Raw genomic sequence first — 22,437 nt, forward strand, 5'->3', positions numbered from 1 at the left:
CTTCCACCGGAGGGAGAGGCTGTTGCTGATGTTGCTGTTTATTAGTTTGGCATTTGATTGATCTTTTTTTTTTTTTTTTTTTAATCCCCTTTTATTTATTTAACTATTTTAATCTATATTGTTTTGTGGCTTTGTTTTTGTTTTTTTATTTTTTCTATCGTGTTTAACTGTTTTCTTTTAGTGTTTAAATGTAATTATTTAATAGTTATTACATTTTTAGCTCCAGTGTTTTCTGATGGGGGAGCCTCCACATTGCACATGCACTTGTTGGTACGGTCAGTAAGATAAAACGTGCGGTGACGCCGAAAGGATCTTGGCGTAAAAGTGCACAAATTTCAAGTTCCATGAGACGAAAGAATAACAGTGATGAAAGCTGAAAATGAAGTGCTTCGAGTTATCGTCTGTTCTCTCTTCCTGTCATGTCAATCCAACTAATTTACGTTTACAGGGGCTACCAGCCGACCACTAAATCTCAGTAAGATGTTTTTTTTTTTTTAATACAACACTTGAAAACATACAGTACAATAAATAGCCCACTGAGAGTTATATGTAACCACACAACAACAACAACAACAACAACGACAAAAGTCATATATCGTGCATGGCAAATTAGAACCAGACAACCTCGATTGTTATCAACCGCCTCTTCTTTTAAATGACACAGTCACACACGTTGAAGATTCAAGTTGCATTTTGCCACATGGGTCAACCCTACAGAAGCTTACAGTACTTTAACTGGCACCAATGGGAGCTTGACAAAAGCCACGTGAACTACTTTTATAGTACTTCACATCACAACAAAGACTAACGTCTTGAGTACAGCTGACGACTTCTTAAGACTGTCTCTGATCCTCGCAGTTAACTCATTCACTCACCGCCATTTTCACATTTCGCAATCCCGTTCACTCCCGGCTGTTTTACTAGATTTTGACTGATTTTGCAAGGCCCACAGAATATTGTGTTCTCTTGCTATCAAAAGAAAGATTAAAGTCTCTTCTTTCATCAGGAAAGAAAAAAGTATGTTTCTATCTGTTTCCGTTTTGTAGCAATTAGCATTAGAAGAGAGCTAAATTTCATCAGTTTTCACAAATATATTTAAAATTGTAAGTAATTGAGCTTTTTTTTCTACATGGCCCTGGTTGATCTCCTTTGCTCTGCTGCCACCTGCTGGCCGTTTGTGTAATAACTACCATTTCTGCAACCGTTCTTTGCAGTTGAGAGGCTGCATCAAAGCCTTATGTTTGCTCTAGCATAAAAAAAAAATAATAAAAAAAAACGTATAAATACGTCTTTGGGACACTTAAAACATAAACAAAAAGGGAGCAAATGAGTTTAAAGTGATGGCATCAATCATGCCGTCATCATGTGCATGCTTGCGGAAATGGAATGCTAATATTCCATTTCAGGAACAACATCCCTATCATTCTGAAACAAGATGACCAACGTGGCATGTTAACAGTTGTGCTCATAAGTGTACATCATTCACTAGTTGGCGCTTCTTATTTGAGCAATAGATTACCAAGTTGTCGTTCTAGCAAAAGTCTTTTGTTGACATTACATCCAATATGCTTCAGGTAACTATGGATAAAGGTATTTAAAAATACATGACTATGTGCTTCTAATTCAGATATCAGCGATGTCACAACAATAGAACGACTAATGTAGATGCCATTCATATGTTTTATCAATGCACATATTTAAATACTGCAGTAGTGCGCATGTCAGTCAAAGAGCATTTTTGATATATTGTATGCATGCAGTGGAGCTTAATGTGCTAAGATGCCACGTTGCAGCGCATCAGCCAACAAATATAAAAAGCTATTTAAATCCTCCATTTGCTGCGGTGAGTTTTTCTCCCATGAGTCATCCCGGAATTATTATCAGATGATGCCTCAATTAAAACCAGAGGCAGCTTGTTGTGTTCTGAAAAACAAAAGTGGGACTTGAACTGACACCAAAAGATTTTACAAGCACTTTTTTTCATTGTATGATGTTTTTTTTTTGCAAATGTACTGTACTCTGATTATGGTGCCCCCAAGTATCTGCCAGTAATTATGATCATTACGATTATAATTATGATTACGATCACTACCTTAAAAAAAAAAAAAAAAAAAAAAAAAGTCTATAATTGTCTTAATAACTTTTGCAATGTAGATTTAATGAGATAATTGCTGATTTATAGTTTTGGTAAATTGCATATCCTAGCCGGATTGTTTATATGCCGGGAAGTCATTTGTGGGCAATTATTAAGACTGTATTTATTTGGGGATTTCTGAAGGACAAGTTTCCAAAATATAAATTAAATGGTAATCTCTGCTGTGAATTTCACAACTATATTGTTAAATAGCAAGTTTAGCCCCTACCTATGAATATTAGATGAACAACTTGGAAAAGAAAATTGTGGATACTGTATATCTACGTGTATCAGCGACGAGTAACTTAAATGAGGGGGCCACAACTTTTCATAAGCACTATTGGCCACATAGTCATTCCAAATCCTCCAATATAATAGAGTGACTCACTTGTATAACAAAGCAGTAAAGTTTGTCCACTCTGCATCGCCCATCACAACAGCCTCTTGTCCAAAATGAGACACATTCAACTTTATGCACTTTTCAGGTTGACGCTTTGTGAGTCAATTCACTTGCATTGGTTTATGGGCAGCTCTGCTGCATCCAAAATAGTGTATATGCACAGTTGCCTACATATCATTAACAACCACAGCATTTTAATGGTAGAAGTTTCAGTTTCCAGCCTCTACTCTGCATCGCGTTGTCTTCTCCATCAAATGCATAATTGACATGAAGTTGAGTTAACCAGCTATCAGTGAGGTAAATTGTGATGCTAACCTAGCTTAGCTGCATCTGTGGCTTTCGGTGACAGATGAAGTTTGACGTTGTAGTTGCTGTGCCTCATATCTTTCCGTTGTAAACCTCGTAGGTCCTAAAAAAGAAACATTAAAACCTCTTTATCACAAATTGTCCTACATGACCCCTTGAACCAGACAGTGTACATTACAGCAGTATTATGTATTATTATTACAGTATTATTAATCAACTTTACATGTTTAACACAAAATTATACAGAAAAAAAAATCAGGACGGATTCAGTTTTCTTGAGTCTTTGCCTCCTTATTTGTGTCTTTTTAAAACCTTAAATTGAATTGCAGCCCAAGTGATTTTTTATTATTATTATTTTTCTTCCAAATTTGCTTCCAGTGTCAGGAGTCATCCTCTGCCACAGGATCCCAAATTTATGCCCAGACGTTACTCAATTGTGAGCGCCAGTTGAATTGTTTCCTGTTATTGAAAGTGTCTTGTTTCTCCTCACCCGACATTCTGCGAACAGCTGACCCGGCTGTGCTCTTTGACACAACGCAGAGGCCCTCTTCTTGTCCGCGGAACTGCATGCTCTGCTAGTTTTGTCCCCAGTAATCTGCTCCCTGATTTATTCTGCTCTGTGTATCCTCTCTTTGATGTTGTGTGAAGCGAAGGTGGAGAAAAGTGAAGGTCAAAATGTCTAAATCAAAATGTCCACATTAACTTTCACCCTGAAACAATAGAAGGTCAATTGTTTATTTATTTTTTTTCTCCTCCTTCTGGTGCTTCCTTTCTCCTTTTCCTGGAATGGGATGATACTCTAAGGCCAGAATTCTTATACTAGGAAATCCATGTGAAATTGAGCAAACAAATTTGCAGTAGCAATTGAGAGTATACATTTAGAACATAAACACATGTGTGTTGAGAGCCATCGAAAATGTATCCTACCCGTGAAAGCCTGAGCTGAGATTCAAACTTCCAACATCTCGACTGTGAGGCAGACTAACCACGAAGCATCATTTGCTTCAACCGCTTTGCTTGTTATGATGCACTTGCTCCTGCTCCTGATCGAGAGAGCAAGACGGAAGCGTTTCGCTTCCTCGAGGGATCAAAAGCAAAACTGACAGAGCAGAGGATGATCTTAAGAAAATGTCTGCCAAACAGCCTAACTTCAAGAATACAGAATTGGTGCTATGGAGAAAAAGGATCATCATCATGAACTCATTCACTCCCAAAAACATATTTATACGTTTTTTTGTTTTGTTTTGTTTTCGTTTTTTTTTCCTGTTTTTTTTTTTAATGCTATAGCAAACAGAATGCTTTAATATAGCTTCTGACCTGAAGAAGTCGCTTAAAGCAATGGTAGTATTAAAAAAAACGGCCATCAAGTTATCCATTGTCATTCAAGAGATCAGCCATGTTCCAACAAGCTTTTTTTTCCCCAGTGTTTTTTTGTTTTTTCCTGATGACAAGAGAGTCTAATCTTCCTTTTAGTAGGTGTCCATGTTTTTATAGCACGAGAACATAATATTCTGTGGGCCTTGCAAAATCAGTCAAACTGCCGGGATTGTTTCAGTCAAAATGGCTGGGAGTGAAAGAGTTCATTTAGTCATGATTGGATTTTCCTCGAAAATGATGCTTAATTAAGTCATCCAGATTCCACCAGCATATATCCGTGTGAATCTTCGTTGAAGCTCAAATGATTTGTGTATCTGTATTTTTACATGGATTCCGATGGCTTCCAGATTTGCAGCAAAAACCAGAGAGTAACTTTACGTGGCTCCCAGGGCGGCTGAAAAACAAGAGGAAGTATCATCCTCGCACCCACACTGCCATCGCTACTCCGTGGCCTAATTCAATGTGACACATTGAAACTGATCAATATGTGGACGCTGCCACAGGCACAAGTTGATACACTGAGCCGTGATGTGGGCTAGAGTCGTTGCCATTTGACAGATTGTGGGAGCAGAGCAGAACATTAAATGCATTGGGAAAGCATTCAAGGCCACTTGGTGGTTTCTGTCATGTTTCCACTCGTTTTTTTTTTGTGCGTGTACACGTCATCTTTTTGTTGATCATAGTTTCACCGCACGGTTTGCCAGGGGTAACACTGACGACATCCTGTGCTTCATTTGTGTGAAATCGCAAGCAAGACCGATAATTCAAGCACACGAGCACCTAAAATGTTTGAGAATTACAATATATACTCCTGTAACAAAGGAATTTGGATCCTGTAAAACAGCAGGGATTTGACCGGCCTAAAGTGGCCTACCTCAAATTCCTTGCAGGCATTTCCTCATTTCTTATGTAAGTCTGTTTGTGTGATGAACCATCACCTGAACCTGGCTCACGTCAGGAAGCACACAAGTTGCTGGCAATTGGTGGTTTTGCGACGGAAAATGTGGAGAAAGTGGATTTATCATCGGCCTTGTTGCGTGTGTCATTCCAGCTGCAAATATTTACCTTGTCCTCTTTCAACCCTGTCTCTCATTTCATATCCATTTATTTTTCCTCCATTTACACCACATTGGCATGTACTACTCTTTCAGTACTACAAAAGACCACGTGGAAATTGTCACAACTTTTGCTCCTGTCCGACTCACGGACAACAATTAAACTTTATTATGCCTGCACTGTGCAAGTTGGTGAATTTGGGTCTGTTGCCAATCAACAGAATAGAACCATAGAATGAATTAGACAACAGTGGAACCTCAAATTTGCATTGCCTAACACGTATACTATAGCCCAACACAACCACATTTTTCAGGAAAAATGCATGGAAAATCAAACAAAAACCTCACGAGAGTTCAGCCTATTTGGAATTCCATTGATTCAGTGATTTTTCTGTGATCAATAAAACACAATGGCAGGCCATACATTTGGTACCTGGACTTTCTGTGGAGTGATGCAACTTAATCCGCCTCTTAATACCACAACCCACATTGCAGAAACCATCCATATTATACACGCATGCTGTATAGCAGGATGCAACTAGCGCCATGACCTGGAGCAGTATCAGTTTAATAACACGACAAAAACAAACACATAAAATGCATCATCGGAGATGCTGATTTTTAAAGTGTATGGGACACTATTTTATTTTTTATTTTTTATTATTTTACAAATTCTGTTATATTAAATAATATAATCAGAGGCTGGAACAAAGTTGACAGTATTGTGAATCTGGGAGGCGAATTTGAAATCTTACTGGTTAAAGAATCAAGATGTCAAAACTTTGTTATATTTTAAATGTGCTTGTCTTCTTTATGCGATATTTTCAAACAATATAAATTTTCCTTATGGTACCCACCTACAGGTGGGGGCCAACATTTTTTGGTGTTTTCACTCTCACAAGTACACCTTGGGGTACAACTTGGACACATGTTCATTGACTTAAGCAGAGTAACGGAATATTCTGGATCTTACATCAGACATTTTAAATCAATTTCGGGGAACAAACTTAAAACTGTTAAAAACTGTACAGTTAATAACGGTCTTTTGATGTCAACAGTTTGACTCAGGAAAAAAAAGAAAAGAAAATTCTGCAAGAAATGTTTGTAAATGTTGCAATGTTTTTCTGATTGTTACAATGAAACTTATACAAAAATAATAATAATAATAATAATAATCCACAATCCTATAAGGTTAACATTTATTGTTGCACCTTATTTGTATTTCAATGACTTTACATATGCTGCAGTGTTTTGAAATAAGATACTTGCTAAGCAAGTCTTGACATATTAATAACCCATTACGCAATAATGACCTAGAAAATCCTGCCCCACTAAAAATATCCAGCAAAGGAGATGCTGCAAAAACACAAGGTATGTGTCAGATTTCTCATGCCAATTGATCTGCTGTATATGCCAGGAATAGTTGCGCAAGTACTTTGATGAGTAGCGATCACAAAGTCTTCAAAGAAAGTCTTGCGATAACTGAACAGTCACTGGCAAGCAGGAATAAAATATGTCTTGTTAGCACCCGAAGATGCCGAATAAAAAGGTTTATGTGGTCGCATGAATACAACAGAGACAAACTATGCTTCTTGACTACTGCAAGCATGAAAATTGCATCATATTCTGCCTGTAGAGACGCAGAGCTGAGCAAAACAAATTACTGAAAACCACTTTTTTTTTTCATTTAATTTTTTTCCCTGACTCTTCTGTTCTTCTTCTGCTAAAGCAAACACTACCAGAAAAACAAATCTCAACGAAACCTCCATGCCTCGATGCTGCTTTATCCTCACACTCACATCTCAGATTTTACTTTCAGCCTTTAAGAGAGTCATATACAGTATTTGAGGAATGCGGACTGAAGTTTGATATATCCTGGCCTAGCGAGCAAAACAGAGGAAGAAGCCTCAGAAAATAGCGCATAACCAAGAATTCCTTCAAGAATTCCCTTGGACAAAACTACTGACCAGAAAACTCTGCAGTGGAGAAGAAGGCAGCCTTAAATAGCCCCCTCGGACTCTGCTGCTCTAGTCTGCCTCAGATAGACAGTCAGCACTTTGGTTTCAAAGTGTCTATTTACCATAACTGAATTTAGATTCCAATATAGTACGAATATGCAACCACAGTGATCGGAAAGATTCTCCATTACAGTTAGTGTCAAAGTGAATGTTTTTGGGGGGGATCATCCATCCATCCATCCATCCATTTTCTGAACCGCTTATTCCTCACAAGGGTCACGGGGGTGCTGGAGCCTATCCCAGCTGGCTTCGGGCAGTAGGCGGGGGACACCCCGGACTGGTTGCCAGCCAAAAATTCAGGATCACATGTTTGTTCATTATCATCAAAGAGAGCAAGCCATTTGCAACTCTTAGTAAGCCTCAGTAACAGCAGAGAGAGCATACGAAGCTCTCCTGTTGCGCAGTAAAAGTGTTCTGGCTTAAAAACAGCAAATGGATCCAAGTGTCTGGTCGATGATCGATGATTGCACCCCAGCGCAAACTCAAATCACACACCACAGCCTTAATTCATGTTGATAATGACAGCGGGGAAACCATATCTGTTTGGAAGTTCGGCAGCGGCTGATGATTATTTGCAAATGAACACGGCCTTAACATGATTTCACAAGCGCCAAATCTTGTTACGTTTCATGTCCAAGTATGCGACGACGAGTGGCTTGCAACAGCACGGTGCCTTGACGATCTTGTTTCTGATCATGCTTTTTGGTCAAAGAGCACTCGCGCGCTAACCCTCCGTGGCCACCCCGCAGCCAAAGATGGAACGGCACGCCGAGATACGCACACACAAGCTCAAATACCAAGTCACCGAGTGGCAGCATCCTTCTCCTCTCTGTAATATCCCACGCAAATGATTTGCGCAAATCCAAACCACCCTGTTTGGACAAAACACCAAGATGCCTTCATGAGGGACTGATCAGCCAGAAGGGGTCTAATGTGTCTTGCTACATGCATTTCCACACTATAAGGCGCACCGCATTATAAGGCGCACCTTCAATGAATGACATATTTTAAAACTTTTTCCATATATAAGGCGCTATTAGTAGAGGCTGGGGTTACATTATGCATCCATTAGATGGTGCTGCGCGAAAGGAATGTCAACAAAACAGTCAGATAGGTCAGTCAAACTTTATGAATAGATTACAAAGCAGCTTTCTGACAACTCCATTCACTCCCAAAATGAATAAACAGCTGTTTAATTATTTTCTCTGAGGTCAAGTATTAGTATTAGCTAGCGATCCAAGATGGCGGGATCACCGCGCATGGTCATCGATAGCGTCTTGACAGCGAGACCTGTTGCGGCTCAATATTGATCCATATATAAGGCGCACTGGATTATAAGGCGCATGTTCAGCTTTTGAAAAAATTGAAGGCTTTTAGGTGCGCCTTATCGTCGTGAAAATACGATATATAGCAGGCAATCACACACGCAGCTTCAAGCACAAAACCGCGGTATGCGCCGAATAAACAAGCCGTGACAAGTACTGTTCACATTATTTGTCTATTTTTCTATCTCTCCCAACTTCAACAGGTGATTGCAAATGCATCCAAATAGTTGAGGGATCATTTCTATTTTGGTTTTGCATGCGATTGACACAGATCATTTCGCAAACATGAAAACAACATCACAACCAGACAGTCGGGAGACATCTTAATGGCCTGTCTACACACAAAAAAAAAAACAAGCCAAAAACATCGGGACACACCTTTGAGCTGACAGTCCAACTCCTTTGAGACGAAGATGTTGAATGCTCGCATGAATGACTGAACCCTCGCTTGATTCTAATGCTGCTTCATCTGTACGTGAATCAGGAGGCCGTGTTGAAGGGCTTTGAATACCTGGAAGATAGAAAAGCAGTATACAAGTGAAACCATTGCCCACCATTGAAAAAAAAAAACTTCTTTTTGGTGTCTGTGTGCCGAAATTGGTATTTAACACATGCTATTGACATTGAATGTCAAAGATAAAGTATCTCTGCGTGGGAATGATTGTTTATATTCATGATGTTAAAGACAGGACATTTCAAATGTCATCCGTGCAGTCTGCAGAGTTGAAGGATGTTGCCACACCTTAGAAACTGCAAGTTTTCCCCTCCGTTGGGGTGAAACCTCAGCTATTTCAGATGATATTTAAAATAAGAGTTCACAGTTCGCCCAACAGGCCCAGCCCAGCCCATGGTTTGCGTTTACTGCTTTTCTTGCGCATGTCTGACGATGCTGTATAATTGCTTTCAAGAAAGTGGATGTGGTCGCTCCCCAACTTTCAAGCCGCTGTCACTTTTTGTGAAAGCAGCATTTTGTAAACGCAAGCAAGATATAGCCTGACAGCATAAAGATGGGCAAAGATTGCCCTGATTGGACGTTAATGTCTTTTTATAGCATACAATGACAACACATGAAAAACAAAAAAACAAAAAAAACAAAAAACAGTTTTTGAAGCAATGCGTACTGTCAATACTATTAAATATTCCCCTCAAATTATTTTTTATAATACTCCACCTTTCATGCCTATTAAAATGTAACCTAAATCCATTATTTTTTACATAACCTACTTAATAATGATAATTAAAAAAAATAAAAAAAAGAATCCATATATCATCGTGTGCCAATTTATATGTTGCTTTTTGGCTTCAAAGTGTTGCCAGTTTTGCCTCAAGTCTAAACTGCTGTTTGTTTGTTTTTTTTAAATGAAAAAGCAGGTCAACTTACATACCTCACTTAAAATAAGGTCCTGAACTACAGTAGTAGTATAGCTCACTGGTAGTGTTCTGCACACCAGAGATGTGGACGCCATGCGGGTTGGATCCTCGTCCGCCCATAAAAATAAATAAATAAATAAATAAATATTAATAATAATAAAAAGAAAATGTGAGCAGAAAGGTTGGTGTTTAGAACATTGTCATTATTTATTCATTTTTCAAATAAGACTTTAATGGAGAGTTATGTTGTTGTTGTTGTTGTTGTTGTTGTTGTTGTTTTATTTTCTAGAGGAGGCATACGTTAAAATACCGTAGTTATAATCTATGACATCTTTGATTAAACTTTAAGTATCATTTACTGTAAGTATCTCAATGTTGGGCCGAGTGTCCTCTTTTTTAGAAATCAAAATATGATCACCCTAGTTTATATTCTAGAAACATTAACCAAAACAATCCTTAATTCTAGCACTGAACAAAACATGGCAGAAATTTGTCAAAAATAAATGACACCTTCTCAGATCACTTCTAAATAGCACTGTTTATCCGGGACCATTTTGATGAGCTTGATCGTGAATATGTGCATGGATGTTGTCATATTTAATTCCTAAATTCAAATCCAAAAAGCAACAAACAGAAGTGAAATGTATTATTAACTATTTTTCTTTTGTGTGTGGGCAAACTGGGGCGGCCCACTTGTCAAAGTGCATTTGAACTTGCCTTAAACAAGCAGCCAGACATTCTACAATGGTAACTTAAGCCACATTAAATAATGATTATTTTCCGTTTATAGTGTTACAAAAACAAGTACAAATTTCCTCTTTCAAGTCACTTGGCCAGCCCAGGATTGCGGGAGCACATCTTTTGTCCAGCCATCAGCTTATCTGCATTTGAACGTCCACATGTCAGCAATAGTCAGCTGAAAAGCTGCGCTGTCTCCTCATGGAGCCATTGTCTCTCGCATAATACAAAATATCCCCAAAAACAAAGTCAGGCATGAAGGAACGCGGGGCTGCGCGTGTAACTATTGTGACGCACGTTCTGTCCAATTGGTCAGTGCTCTCAGCAATATTTATCCCGATGTGGGCACTATTTAGGTTGCTCTAATATGATCATTTATGCTAACCCTTTTCACTTCTTTCTATAATTTATCATTGTGTTTGTGTCATAAATCAAAGAGTGGCTTGCATGACAAAGAGGACCGCAAAGTTTTGCAGTGCATCTAAATGCATGAGTAATCAGACACATGCGATGCCACAAAAAATACCCAATATTCTTGAAACACCAAACGACTGCAGTGGCGCCAACTAGAAGCCACACATGCTTCCTGATTCAGGAAGAAGGCCTCCTGCTTGGCTATATTTGGCAGGCATCCAAGGCTCAGGTGAAATAGCAGAAACAGCATGACACACATACATGTAACTGGAGACGGGGTAATAATGTACCACACGACTTTTATAGGCAAGACATATGGTCCTTTATCATGTAAATATATAATTTGTGTGGAAACGGTCTGTGTGACCTGACAATAGAATATTATTAAAATTATTTTTTGGAAAATAAAATAATCTAATCTGGACCCATCACATGGCTCTAATATTATTGTAATATTGTTTTGAAACACCTCATCTTGACAAGAATAATCTATTAGAGACTGTAGAGTCATAAGTTGTGACTGAACACATGCCTCAGCCTCACTCAGACTTGTTTTTTTGGCCACATTATTCACCTCTGGTTACCAACAAAGGGTGAAAAGAGGGAATTTGATTGGTTGAGTTAACACAAGGTGTCAAAACGTTTTCATTTTAAGGGCCGTGTCAAGAAAAATGGAAGGAATCAAGAGCAGCTTTAGAATCTTTGACTTTAATTTCGTAGTTAAACACGCTCAAATAAAATTAAGCGCTCAATATTGTTTATATTTCCTAATTAATTTGATAAACTGCTACACAACAGCTTTCCGTTAAAGATGATACGGCAAATAGTTAAAAGGAGATCATCTTCTGCTCACATACAGTCTTTGGCAGAACTCCCGGCGACTTTTGGTCGCTAGGCAACCAAATTGCACACACAACAGCATCTGCTAACTGTGGCTAGCAAACTCCGCAGCAGCCAGCATACGAAAGAGGAAAGTAAACAATTCGCCTTTAGAACGATACGATGGTCAAACAGACGATTCAGATATATGCTCGTATAAAGCCCGCCAAGAAAAATACCGCGGTAAGTTAAAACGTAATATAATTGAGCTCATTTAGCACACGAAACGTTTTTCAATGCGCATGTCTGAATTTAAATGTTACTGCCGTACTGTGTAATAATATTCTCTCCCAATAAAGGCACACAAAGAATGCAGTTGCTTGAGCTGTCTAAATCGGATTAAATTCCTGCTATAGCCTATATGACCTACCTGCCTTACATACTATCTTGTCTCCAAAACATCCACCTATATTATTGCTACTAATTGACATCTATCATTTATATTTTTCAATTAACTTAACATTGACATTAACTTAACTCCACATAATACAACACATTTCGAGGAACATCTTATCCTGGACAGCTAACAATTGCTTCTTGTTTCTTATGTAATATAATAATACCTGCTTTGTTTAAATTAAGCTTACATTGGGTTGACATATAAACAAACTATCACCTGAAATGATCAAAACAAACCTGGAAAAAAAAACTCCCTAATGTCCACTTTATTGTCTGAGCACAGCAACTGATGTAAGAAATAATCAAGTTACACAGATGGTTTCTGTGGCTGTTTAGCTTGCACGTACATTATTGAGCACAATCAAATGACCACAGCCGCATCATTGCGGCTTTTTCACATTCTGCACATGTGCATGAGAAAACAACATAACAAGAGCGGCAGTGAAAACAATCTAATCATTCAGGTTGTATCCTTTTCTCTGCCTAACTCCTCATGGGCTTATAATTATATTAGTGTCTAAAGAGACATATGCCAGCGCATATGTCAAAGATAAAAATAAATAAAATAAAATAAAATAAAAAGGTTGGGAGTGTTCAACTTGACCCAGCTGACCTCACTTTAAATGCCATTCACAATTCAGTCTGTTGGTTTAATGTTCGACAGTTTTTCTTGTATCTCCTGAGGTCTGAGACTTTGCCCTTAGTAAGCATGTTTCTACACTGCACTCACTACAAAACACAACATAGCTTCTTTTTTTTTTTTCATTTCTATAGCTTTCTACATGATATGTGTCTTTAATTTCAGCTTTTCTTTTTCGGAACGACAGACTTTGACCGCACCACAAGAAGCTCGATTTGCAGTATGCAAGTTGTCTGTTGTATTTTAGGGTTTAACATGGACTTCTTGTATGGCATATTGACAATAAAATAATGATGCATCACTGTATTTTCTATAAGACTTGTCTTCATTAGGATTGAGGGTGAGCTGAAGCTGATTTTGAGCAAGAGCCAGTGTACATCCTGGTCCGGCCGCCTGCTAATTGCAGGACACATAACCAATCCACTTCACTTATGGACAATTACATACACAGTAGATAATGCAATTAACCCAGTAGACGTGTTTTTGAAATGTGGGGCTGAACTATTTGGGATCAAAATTGTGATCCCACGGGAGTCCGACTGACTCTGTTGTTGTCTCTGGCTCCCTCAGGTGTACTCTGTCAACAATGAGCAGCAAACGAGTGCTGCGTTGGAGTTTGTGGTGCCCAAGGACATGGCTGATGGCTTTGTCAACAACAAGAGGGAGTGCTTCAGTTTCAGGTGCTCCTTTTAGAGAAGAATTTCTTTATGTGAAACTTCACGCTGAATACCTCATGTTTCATGTTTTTAGTTTTCATAGTGGACGTCAGGATAACATAGCTGTCACGTGTTGTAAACTACCAAGCTTATATGCAACATTTTTTTTTTTTTAAACATGAACATCATGCAAATCAACTTGTGATTGTGATGGGTTAGTTAAGATCCAATCATGAACCAGAAGTGTTGACATCATCCACATTATGCGTTTTATTGGTTTCGACACGTGAATATGTCGTGTCCACTGGGACCATCTTTGGGTCTGAAGGGGCTAAGCTTTAATTAGAGGAGTTTCATAAAATGGCATCTTCCATTTAGAAAGTTGGCATTTCTGTAGAATTCCTCCGTTTTCACGGGCCGCTAAATGATGGCATTTTGCCCATAAAATTTGAGACAGCGCCACGACAATTTGTAAGTATGCAACCAGTAAATTTTATTATTATTATTATTATTATTATTATTATTATTATTATTATTATTATTATTATTATTATTATTGTTATTTGTTGGTGACAAAGTTCCCCTCCACACTTCAGCTAATTTAAAACAGGGAAAATGAGTGGGAGGAATATTTACTTTGCAAGTTAATTTACGTGTGCCCCTGAAATTTTAGATTTGGTGCCACTCTGCTCCTAGTTAAAAAAAAAAAAAAAAAAAAAAAAGCATCCTCAGCAAATTGCAAGTATCCTGTGTTGAGATGAGATTAGGCCACCAACTTGGCCATTGAGGAATGTTACATATATTTGCCTTCAGAAAAAGTCACAGTATGTTCGGGCCACATCCTATATTGTGGTTGTTTGTGTATCCAAAGCTCACTCATTAAAATTTGTCCTAATATTTCTCCACCTCACTCCATTGGGTTTCCAGACACTAAAACATTCATTCTTACATCCATCCAATTTTGTCCTCATTCGGATCACGGGTGCTCCGGAGCTTAGTGTACTGAGTTACACCGTGTCCATGAGTTACACTGTGGCTTGAAGTAAACAGCAGCAAGACAGTTGAAACTGCCAAAATAAAGAGTTGCAAAGTTCAAATTGTTGCTACCCAGGTTGCATATAAGGAATAATCCGTCTAGCAGCTCTGTCATTGCTGAAGCAGAACATCTGGTGGTGAAAGCTGCAGCCTTATATACCCTCTGGGCAGGGCTCACGCCACGCTTCCAAGCCCTAAATTCACAGTTAGGGAGGCAGACAGTAGTGGACACGGAGAGTCTTTTGCAAACCACAAACTCTTATAATAGCTTGCGGAGGTTCCCTTATGCCCTTGTATAAATACAATTTCCACATTTAACAACCCTTCTGGGCGGATTCCACTCACATCCCTCTCATCTTTTTTTTTGTGGGATAAAGCAAGATTTGAGACTTCTTCAGAAAACATCATGACTTCTTAATCTATTTTGGAAATTAAATACGACTTCCATTTGTATGAAAACAATTAACAGTGTTGTCTGTGTTCCCAACTTAGATTCAGATTTGGGTATTTTTGTTGTAGTAAAGGGGGAAAATGAAGAAAATGTGTCTCAGTCTCTTTCTTTTGTACAGGTTCCAAAAAGTGTTTGATCAAGAAACCAAACAAGAAGAGATATTTGAAAACATCGCAAAACCAGTTGCAGACAGGTAAAGTGATCATTGCTTTGAATTTACATTTTTTAAAAGGATACCATTTTTGGCAGTCAAACGTTAATATTTTGCCTATAATAAATTTGACATTTTCATTATTTTTCATGCACAATTAGTACCTTTAAAAAGACATTTTGCAACTTGCTGTTGACTGAAAATGACATCACAGGGACTCAGGTAACCAATCACAGCTCAGCTTGTGATTGTCACATGGCCAAACCTAGAAAACAGGTGAGCTGTGATTGGTTACCTGAGTCCCTGTGATGTCATTTTCAGTCGACAGCATGTTGCAAAATGTGTTTTTAAAGGTACCAATTGTACGTGAAAAATAATGAAAGTATCAAATTAATTATAGACGAAATATTAACTTTTTATTGCTATAATGGGCTAAATAAGTAAAGTATGACTTTAATATTACAATTCACTACTGATAACATTCAAAATTCTCCCACCTGTGTCCAGCACAGCTCATGCAGGATTAAGTCCAGTCACATTACTTGACCAAGTCCTCCTGCAAACAGGAAATCAGCTCAACTCCGTGATTTTAAGATGCAAATGAAGGGTGCCTGATTTTTCGTGTACTTGACATACTTAAACCACTAAGTGGACTCAGCTGGCAGGCAAGATGGAAAGTTCTGCCATTGTGAGTGTCAGAACTTTTACTAGCCACAGCACAGAGGGACACTGAGTTGTTGCAACTTGCCCTCGGAGCTTTTGTTTAAACATGCATGCCAAAAAAACAAAAAAGTTGTTGTTTATTTTTAATATAATAAAGGTACCTTTTTGCAAAAAAAATAAAAAAGGTGCACTGAAAGATTTGTTTCTCCTGTCAGGGCTTTCTAATCCTAACAGTCACAATTCCCGACCAATCTTCGGCCTTTCAGGGATTACTGCAAAGTAGAAAAGTGTTTCAACTTAAAGGCTATCCGATTCAAGGTGCAGCAGAGGTCAGATGCCAGATGGTTACTGTAAAGTATCCTTTGCTTTCCAGTGTTCTTATGAAATTATTTCCATATTAATGTTTCAGGATATCCAACCCAAATTGCTTCGAGTGAGTAACAGCAGTTAATTGTTGTTTTCCCCCCTCCCAATGATCTCCCCGCCCAAACTTCACTTTGGTCCAGCAGTTAGTTAGTTCCTGCTCTCATACTTGCCAAATTTGCAACTTGGTCTCCCTCAAGGAAAACAGCCAGGAGAGGGAGTTTACATGGAATTTCCTGTGATTAAAGTTGGTCGTGTTGCAATGTAAAAAGGTGTTTCCTCCTCCCCGACAAACATTTGGCTCAATTTAGCCTCAACATCCTTTCATCAGTGTGAATGTAAGTGTGAGTGCTTGTTTGTCTACAGTATATGTGCCCTGGCAAGCAGTCCAGGGTGTACCCTGGCCTTTCAGCCAGAGTCGGATGCCTGGGATAGGTTCCATTTCACCCATGACCATAGTGAGGATGTGACGTACAAATTGGATGGACGTCAGAACAGGAACCTTTGCATATTCTCTTGATTATTATTATTATTGATTGCCAATCAAGCTGAAAATACTGCGAGACTGAAAGACAGCAATGTCAGATGAGCCAATTGACTGTCTCATAAATATTCTTAGTTTTTTAATAAACTGTCATGAAAGTTTTTGTTTTGTTTTTGGGGGGTTTTCGGACAGGGTGTGGCACTAGAAAACGTCACGGAAGTACATTTACCTTTTGATTACACCTTGTGTTTGTGATCTTTGGCTAGTCAAATAAGTCTTGTGCTAAATGGTCTTTCACTTGTATAGCGCTTTTCCACCCACCTACTAAGGCACTCAATTCCCATTTTAGGCCACCTATAGAATTAATTTGGCAATTTTAAAGACTCAAGTTCAACAGTGGAAAAGTGAGATAAGACATTTGTACAGTACTGTGCTATATATCTCCACATTTGTAACGTGGATGCCATTCACATGCCGCTTTCAGTTTTTGCTAAATACTATTGGTTTCCATTGCCACTGTTCAGAGCCAAACCAAAATGTACCAGTTGAGTGGGTTTTCTTTCACTCACATTTGAAGACATTTTTCCTTTACCGTCAGAAGACTGTCGCCATAACGTCTCTCCACTTCTACAACATCCATATTTTCCTGGGCATTTATATTGTCAAATCTAATTTAGTCTGACTTTGATCTACTTTGGTTTCCAGTATTAAATAAAAAAATGCATTACAATGAATCGATGTTGTCATTTCAAATGACCCAAAATTAAGATTGCGTAAGGATTGTACAGGTGGATACTTTTGAAAGCAGCAGTAACTAATTTGCTACCTTTGTCAAGCCGGAACAGTTTTATCTGTTTTTGTTAGTAGGATTAAACAATAATTTCCACTTTTTTTTTTTTAGAAGGCTAATATAGAAGCTTGGGCCAATTAGGAATAGTAATGAATTAATTTTCAAGTGGGATAAGGCATAGTTTGTGTGTGAAATAAAAATATGAAATGGCCCGACCCGCATTTACAAGACGTTACCTATTATCCTGCTGATGCTAGCATTCTCAATGTCAACTTGTATATCTTTTGTCTGCTCAGTGTACTGGCCGGCTACAACGGCACCATTTTTGCCTATGGTCAAACAGGCAGCGGGAAGACATTCACCATTACAGGAGGGGCAGAGCGCTATAGCGACCGTGGCATTATTCCCCGCACACTTTCGTACCTCTATGAGCGCTTTGATCAGGTAGGAACAACAACACTTCGGTTCGCACACTCTCTACTGTTTTGGCTCCAATTTTGTCTTGTCTATTTCACATACTGTGCATCCACTTTCATGTTCCAATCACAAACAAAGCTGAAGAAAAAGTTGTCTATTATAGGGCAGAGCTCAGTGTAGATCAGGTGTAACACACCTTGACAAATTCTAAATGGTCTTCTTCAGACTTGCAGGGAATAATGTTGTATGTGAAAGGGAGAACATGATTCATTTCAAAAGATGTCAGACCCAAGATGTTGAGAGGTAGCCGAGGTCAAAGGTCAGGTCGGTACCTGTTTTTTTTAAAAGATTGCTACACAGCGCTGTCCACTGTGACAGTTTTTTTTTTCTTTTTAAATGTCAGTACCATTTTTTTCAGTTGAATTCGATCAGCTTTTAATATATGCATTCTGCCCTACAGGACAGCAGCACAATGTATAGTACCCACATATCGTACTTGGAGATTTACAACGAAGTGGGTTACGACCTCCTGGATTCCAGACACGAAGCATCTCGATTGGAGGACCTACCGTCAGTATACTTTTCAGAACTTTACAGTTCAACTCTTGTGGCTCTTTTCTGCTCCTGCCTCTTCAAAGCATATAAAAACCATAAGGGACTCTATCACGGAAAAAATATGAACGACAAAAGCTTAAGTCTTCTGCCCAAATAAGTCGATTGGTTTTTAATCCTGCGGAAAGTTAGAAATATAAACCAAGCAATGCAGGAGCACACATCAACGATAATGTTTGGCAGGTCTATTTTAACACTAAAAAGACAAATCGCCAATAGTTCCAATATTGTCTCAAACGTGTGAGTGAAAACTGAGCCTTTATTCCTCCATTGCCATTTAACTGGCTGGAATGTGTTGTGCGGTGAATCTGGAGACTGTAGTATTTGCCAGTCCAATACGGACTGCCAACAGGAATAACACTACTTAATAGCAATTAATGCGGTCAAATTGGTGACAGATTTGGCACTGAAGGGAAGAAAAAGGATTATGTGAAGAAATGTTTTTCATAGCTTGTTACTGGCACTCTTTATAGTCTAGGGAAAATCATGTTGTTGTTTTTTTCTTTCTTTCTCGTGTCCATCTGCCCCAATTGAATCGAGGTTCGTCAATCTTTGATCTTCTTCTGTCACAGACGTCACTAAAATAGATATTAGACTTCCTAGCACGACATCTTGGTCCATCAATTTAGTGTTTGTTCTGTATTTTCGGGTAGCATTTCCTTTTGAGGCACGTCTCTATTTTGCAGATGATTCTCCTGAAGGTTTAGATACCCACAAATCATAGTCTTCCGGAAATAGACGATGCCCGACCGATGTTAACCATGCTGTGGCTTCCCTTGCTGATTCAAGGAGAAGCTGTGGCACTGTTGGTCTGCCTTTCCCTTCCACTTCCCATGTCTCATGACATCAGTGTACTCTCTTATCCTCCTCTGCAGCATTCCACTATCAAAGGACAGACAAAATGTCTCCAAGTATGCTGTATGTTAACTCTTTTACTGCCACACGTTATCAAAAAAAAACTTTGATCATTCACGAAAGGAGATACAATGCTTCCATCTGCTGGCCATAGTTAGAGTGTTTTTGATTCTACAACCCATTGACCGGGCAGAGCTGCACGTTGCACGGAGAAAAAATAAAATAAAATAAAAAACGTAGTTGGACGTCATTTAGCGTTTATGGCGGCATACGTCGTGATTTTACTGATCGTTATTAAACGTTTTTGGCGGTCAAAGAGTTAAATTGAATCTTTATTGTTTTTCATATTGTTATAAAATTATGATAGTTGGAAAATGAATGGCAGTGCATAACCACAATAACCACAGTAATATTTTATGATTGCATTGTTTGGGCCAAGGGTCACCAACCCTTGAGGTACTGGAAGGCCTACTTCATATTGAGTCATGTATTGAGCTATGTATTTGATATATAGTCCTCTTCCTCAATCATTATTATTTGTACTTTTCTATGTGTCATCTACAAGACTTATTCAAGCAATATATAAACTATGTAGGCCAGTGTCACTCACAGTCAAGGGTTAACGTTAATCTAGACTTGGGCCTTGCCAATTGGACTTTCCATGTTCAAATAGTTTACCCTGCCCCTCACAAAGCAGCGTAAAAAAAAAATGAATGTATTGATGAACGATATATAAATATTTAATAATGTAAAATTGGCCAGCAACATATGAGACTGTGTGTTGCTGTCAAGTATTAAAGACTGCCTAAAATTATTAGTGAGTTTATATTCATAGGAAGACATGTATTATTCAGTATAGGTTATAATTTAATTTAATAATACATCAAGGTTGCATGAGTGTATTTATTTATGAGGCAGTCCTCAGCAGGCAATTCATTGGCACCCTGCAAGTGACCAGATGTCTGCGCTGCAGGCACTGCGCTATAGCTATGCTGGTTTTGGGCTTGTCAACAAGCTTTGTTAATATTTTATTCCAAGTACATTCATAATGCTGCATTTTCAAGTAACAATTTTTTTTGTCATTCTCAGAAAAGTAATTATCATGGAAGATACTGACCAGAACATTCATCTCAGGAACCTTTCATTGCAGCAGTCTGCCAATGAAGAGGAGGCTCTCAATCTGCTGTTCTTGGGCGACACCAATCGAATGATTGCGGAAGTAAGAGGGGGTGTGGCCAATGTGGGATCTTGTCGAGATATCATAAGAAGACTAGCTGGTTAGTAACGCATGTTCCTTTTGATGCACAGACTCCAACAGAGCGAGCTTGTTTTTGACAGAACTACTTCCGTCTTCCCTTTTGGTTTATTCACTTCAAGCTGCCGTTGACGTGATGTATATTTTTTATGTTCTTTGTATTTGAGTAAAGTAAATACATATTGAGTGATGATGTTTTATCATCAGAGGTGTATGACTTTGATGATGTCGAAGGGCACTTATGGTATGTTTTATGCATAGAGACAAACACCATAAAGCCTCCTTCGCATCAGGCAAGTTCTCACTTTTAAAGGGGAGATTTTTTTTTTTATGTGCAAATAGTTGCATCTCTGAATTAAGCAAGTGCATTTTTGTTATCTTCCTATTTCTGACAATGTGTGCAAGCCTTTGCTCAATCTGACGAACCCACCTGAGAGCACGGTCGACGCACACATGCACATGCCCTTCTGTGTGCACGACTCTCACCCAAAGCCTTTTAAACTTTTTGCATCACCTGCTATGCGTGATTTGAAGCATTACACGTCATATTTGATTCACATGGCATCCACCTGCGAGAGGCTGCACTGACCGCGGGGGGGTGGTCATATAAAGGCCCACAGGCTGCTTCATTTTTTCATTTGGATTATTCAATGGAGCAAATACATTTGCCAAAAACTCTGCAAATTGGATTTGCTCTGGAAATTAATTGCCTATTGATAAAACAATGGTAAATAAAACATTGTTTTATTGTCTATTTTTATGGATACAAGTTTTGACAATATTGTCTTTCATTTCACCATGGGGACATTGTGCTGCGATATTATCAATGAAAACAAATACTCTGTTTGTTGTTGTTGGGGAGCCACCAGCAGCCACCCACACGGGGCCTTTTGTGAACTCGCCCTCACTGAGACCTCTTCACAAGAAACTCTCACTTGAGCCTGAAGCGAACAAACAACACACACACAAGTAGAAGTCCAACAAATTTGCACAGATCTTCTTTCAATCCCTCCCATATGGACATGCACTCAGCGGAGTATGAGCTCACTCATTTATGACAATCCCTTCTACTGTTTTATTGGAATTAAAATTCACCTTCAACACTTCTCCCCTTTCCTTTGACCTCATCAGAAAATATTCCCCCTCATACAATGAAGTTTGAGCTGTTGTAGCAACAGATTGCTGAGTTGTCCTTCCTTACATAGTGTGTGGTCAACATGTGTTGATCAACATGTGGTCCACTCGGAACAAAAGGAAGTTCCACACGTTTCTTCAATAGGGATCCATGTGTGCTGCTTATGCACGATTATGACGTTGAATGGTGGTGATGACCATATGATACATTTTCATTTTTATTTCATGTAAAATTACATGGGCCGTGGGGCAAACTTGAACAGAGAGGACAATTTGTACAGATGAAAGAGATGGCTTGTCTTGAACTGTCATGGCACCATTCGACAGCTGTTGGCAAATTTAACCCAACAAGTTAGGGTGAGAGGACAATTTGATAATTCACTGGGGAACACAATTGTGTTGAGTCAGGTCTGGCAGGTGCTTTTAACAACATTTTTTGGGTGCGGAATACAAAACTGATCTCACTTTTTCACTATTATGTCAAGTTTTTTAGCTATTGGATCCCTATTTTCTAA

General features: G+C 38.7%; 2 protein-coding genes across 7 annotated transcripts in view; one reads left to right on the forward strand and one right to left on the reverse strand.

Annotated features, from left to right (window-relative positions):
* The window catches only part of daam2 (dishevelled associated activator of morphogenesis 2), a 95,808-nt gene extending 74,890 nt beyond the window's left edge, over positions 1-20,918 (reverse strand). Inside the window, exons 1-3 of one of the 3 annotated variants that reach the window (XM_077537775.1) lie at positions 20,651-20,918; positions 8,994-9,126; positions 2,850-2,943 (exon numbers count right to left, since the gene is read on the reverse strand). The gene's annotated coding sequence lies outside the window, so the exon portion shown is untranslated. Of the gene's footprint in view, positions 1-2,849; positions 2,944-8,993; positions 9,127-15,846; positions 15,863-20,650 lie in introns of those variants that run through there. The other 2 variants (XM_077537777.1, XM_077537776.1) reach the window with 2 other exon arrangements.
* Positions 12,018-22,437, forward strand: part of kif6 (kinesin family member 6) — a 43,366-nt gene continuing 32,946 nt past the window's right edge. For 2 of the 4 annotated variants that reach the window (XM_077537781.1, XM_077537782.1), the window contains exons 1-6: positions 12,018-12,200; positions 13,627-13,736; positions 15,317-15,391; positions 17,946-18,093; positions 18,527-18,636; positions 20,623-20,752. In XM_077537781.1, the coding sequence (XP_077393907.1) occupies positions 12,141-12,200; positions 13,627-13,736; positions 15,317-15,391; positions 17,946-18,093; positions 18,527-18,636; positions 20,623-20,752 (633 nt within the window). In that variant the 5' untranslated portion in view covers positions 12,018-12,140. Of the gene's footprint in view, positions 12,201-13,626; positions 13,737-15,316; positions 15,392-16,300; positions 16,368-17,436; positions 18,094-18,291; positions 18,386-18,526; positions 18,637-20,622; positions 20,753-22,437 lie in introns of those variants that run through there. The other 2 variants (XM_077537783.1, XM_077537784.1) reach the window with 2 other exon arrangements.

The sequence above is a fragment of the Festucalex cinctus genome, chromosome 12, assembly GCF_051991245.1.
Source record: "Festucalex cinctus isolate MCC-2025b chromosome 12, RoL_Fcin_1.0, whole genome shotgun sequence".
NCBI classification, from domain to species: Eukaryota; Metazoa; Chordata; class Actinopteri; order Syngnathiformes; family Syngnathidae; genus Festucalex; species Festucalex cinctus.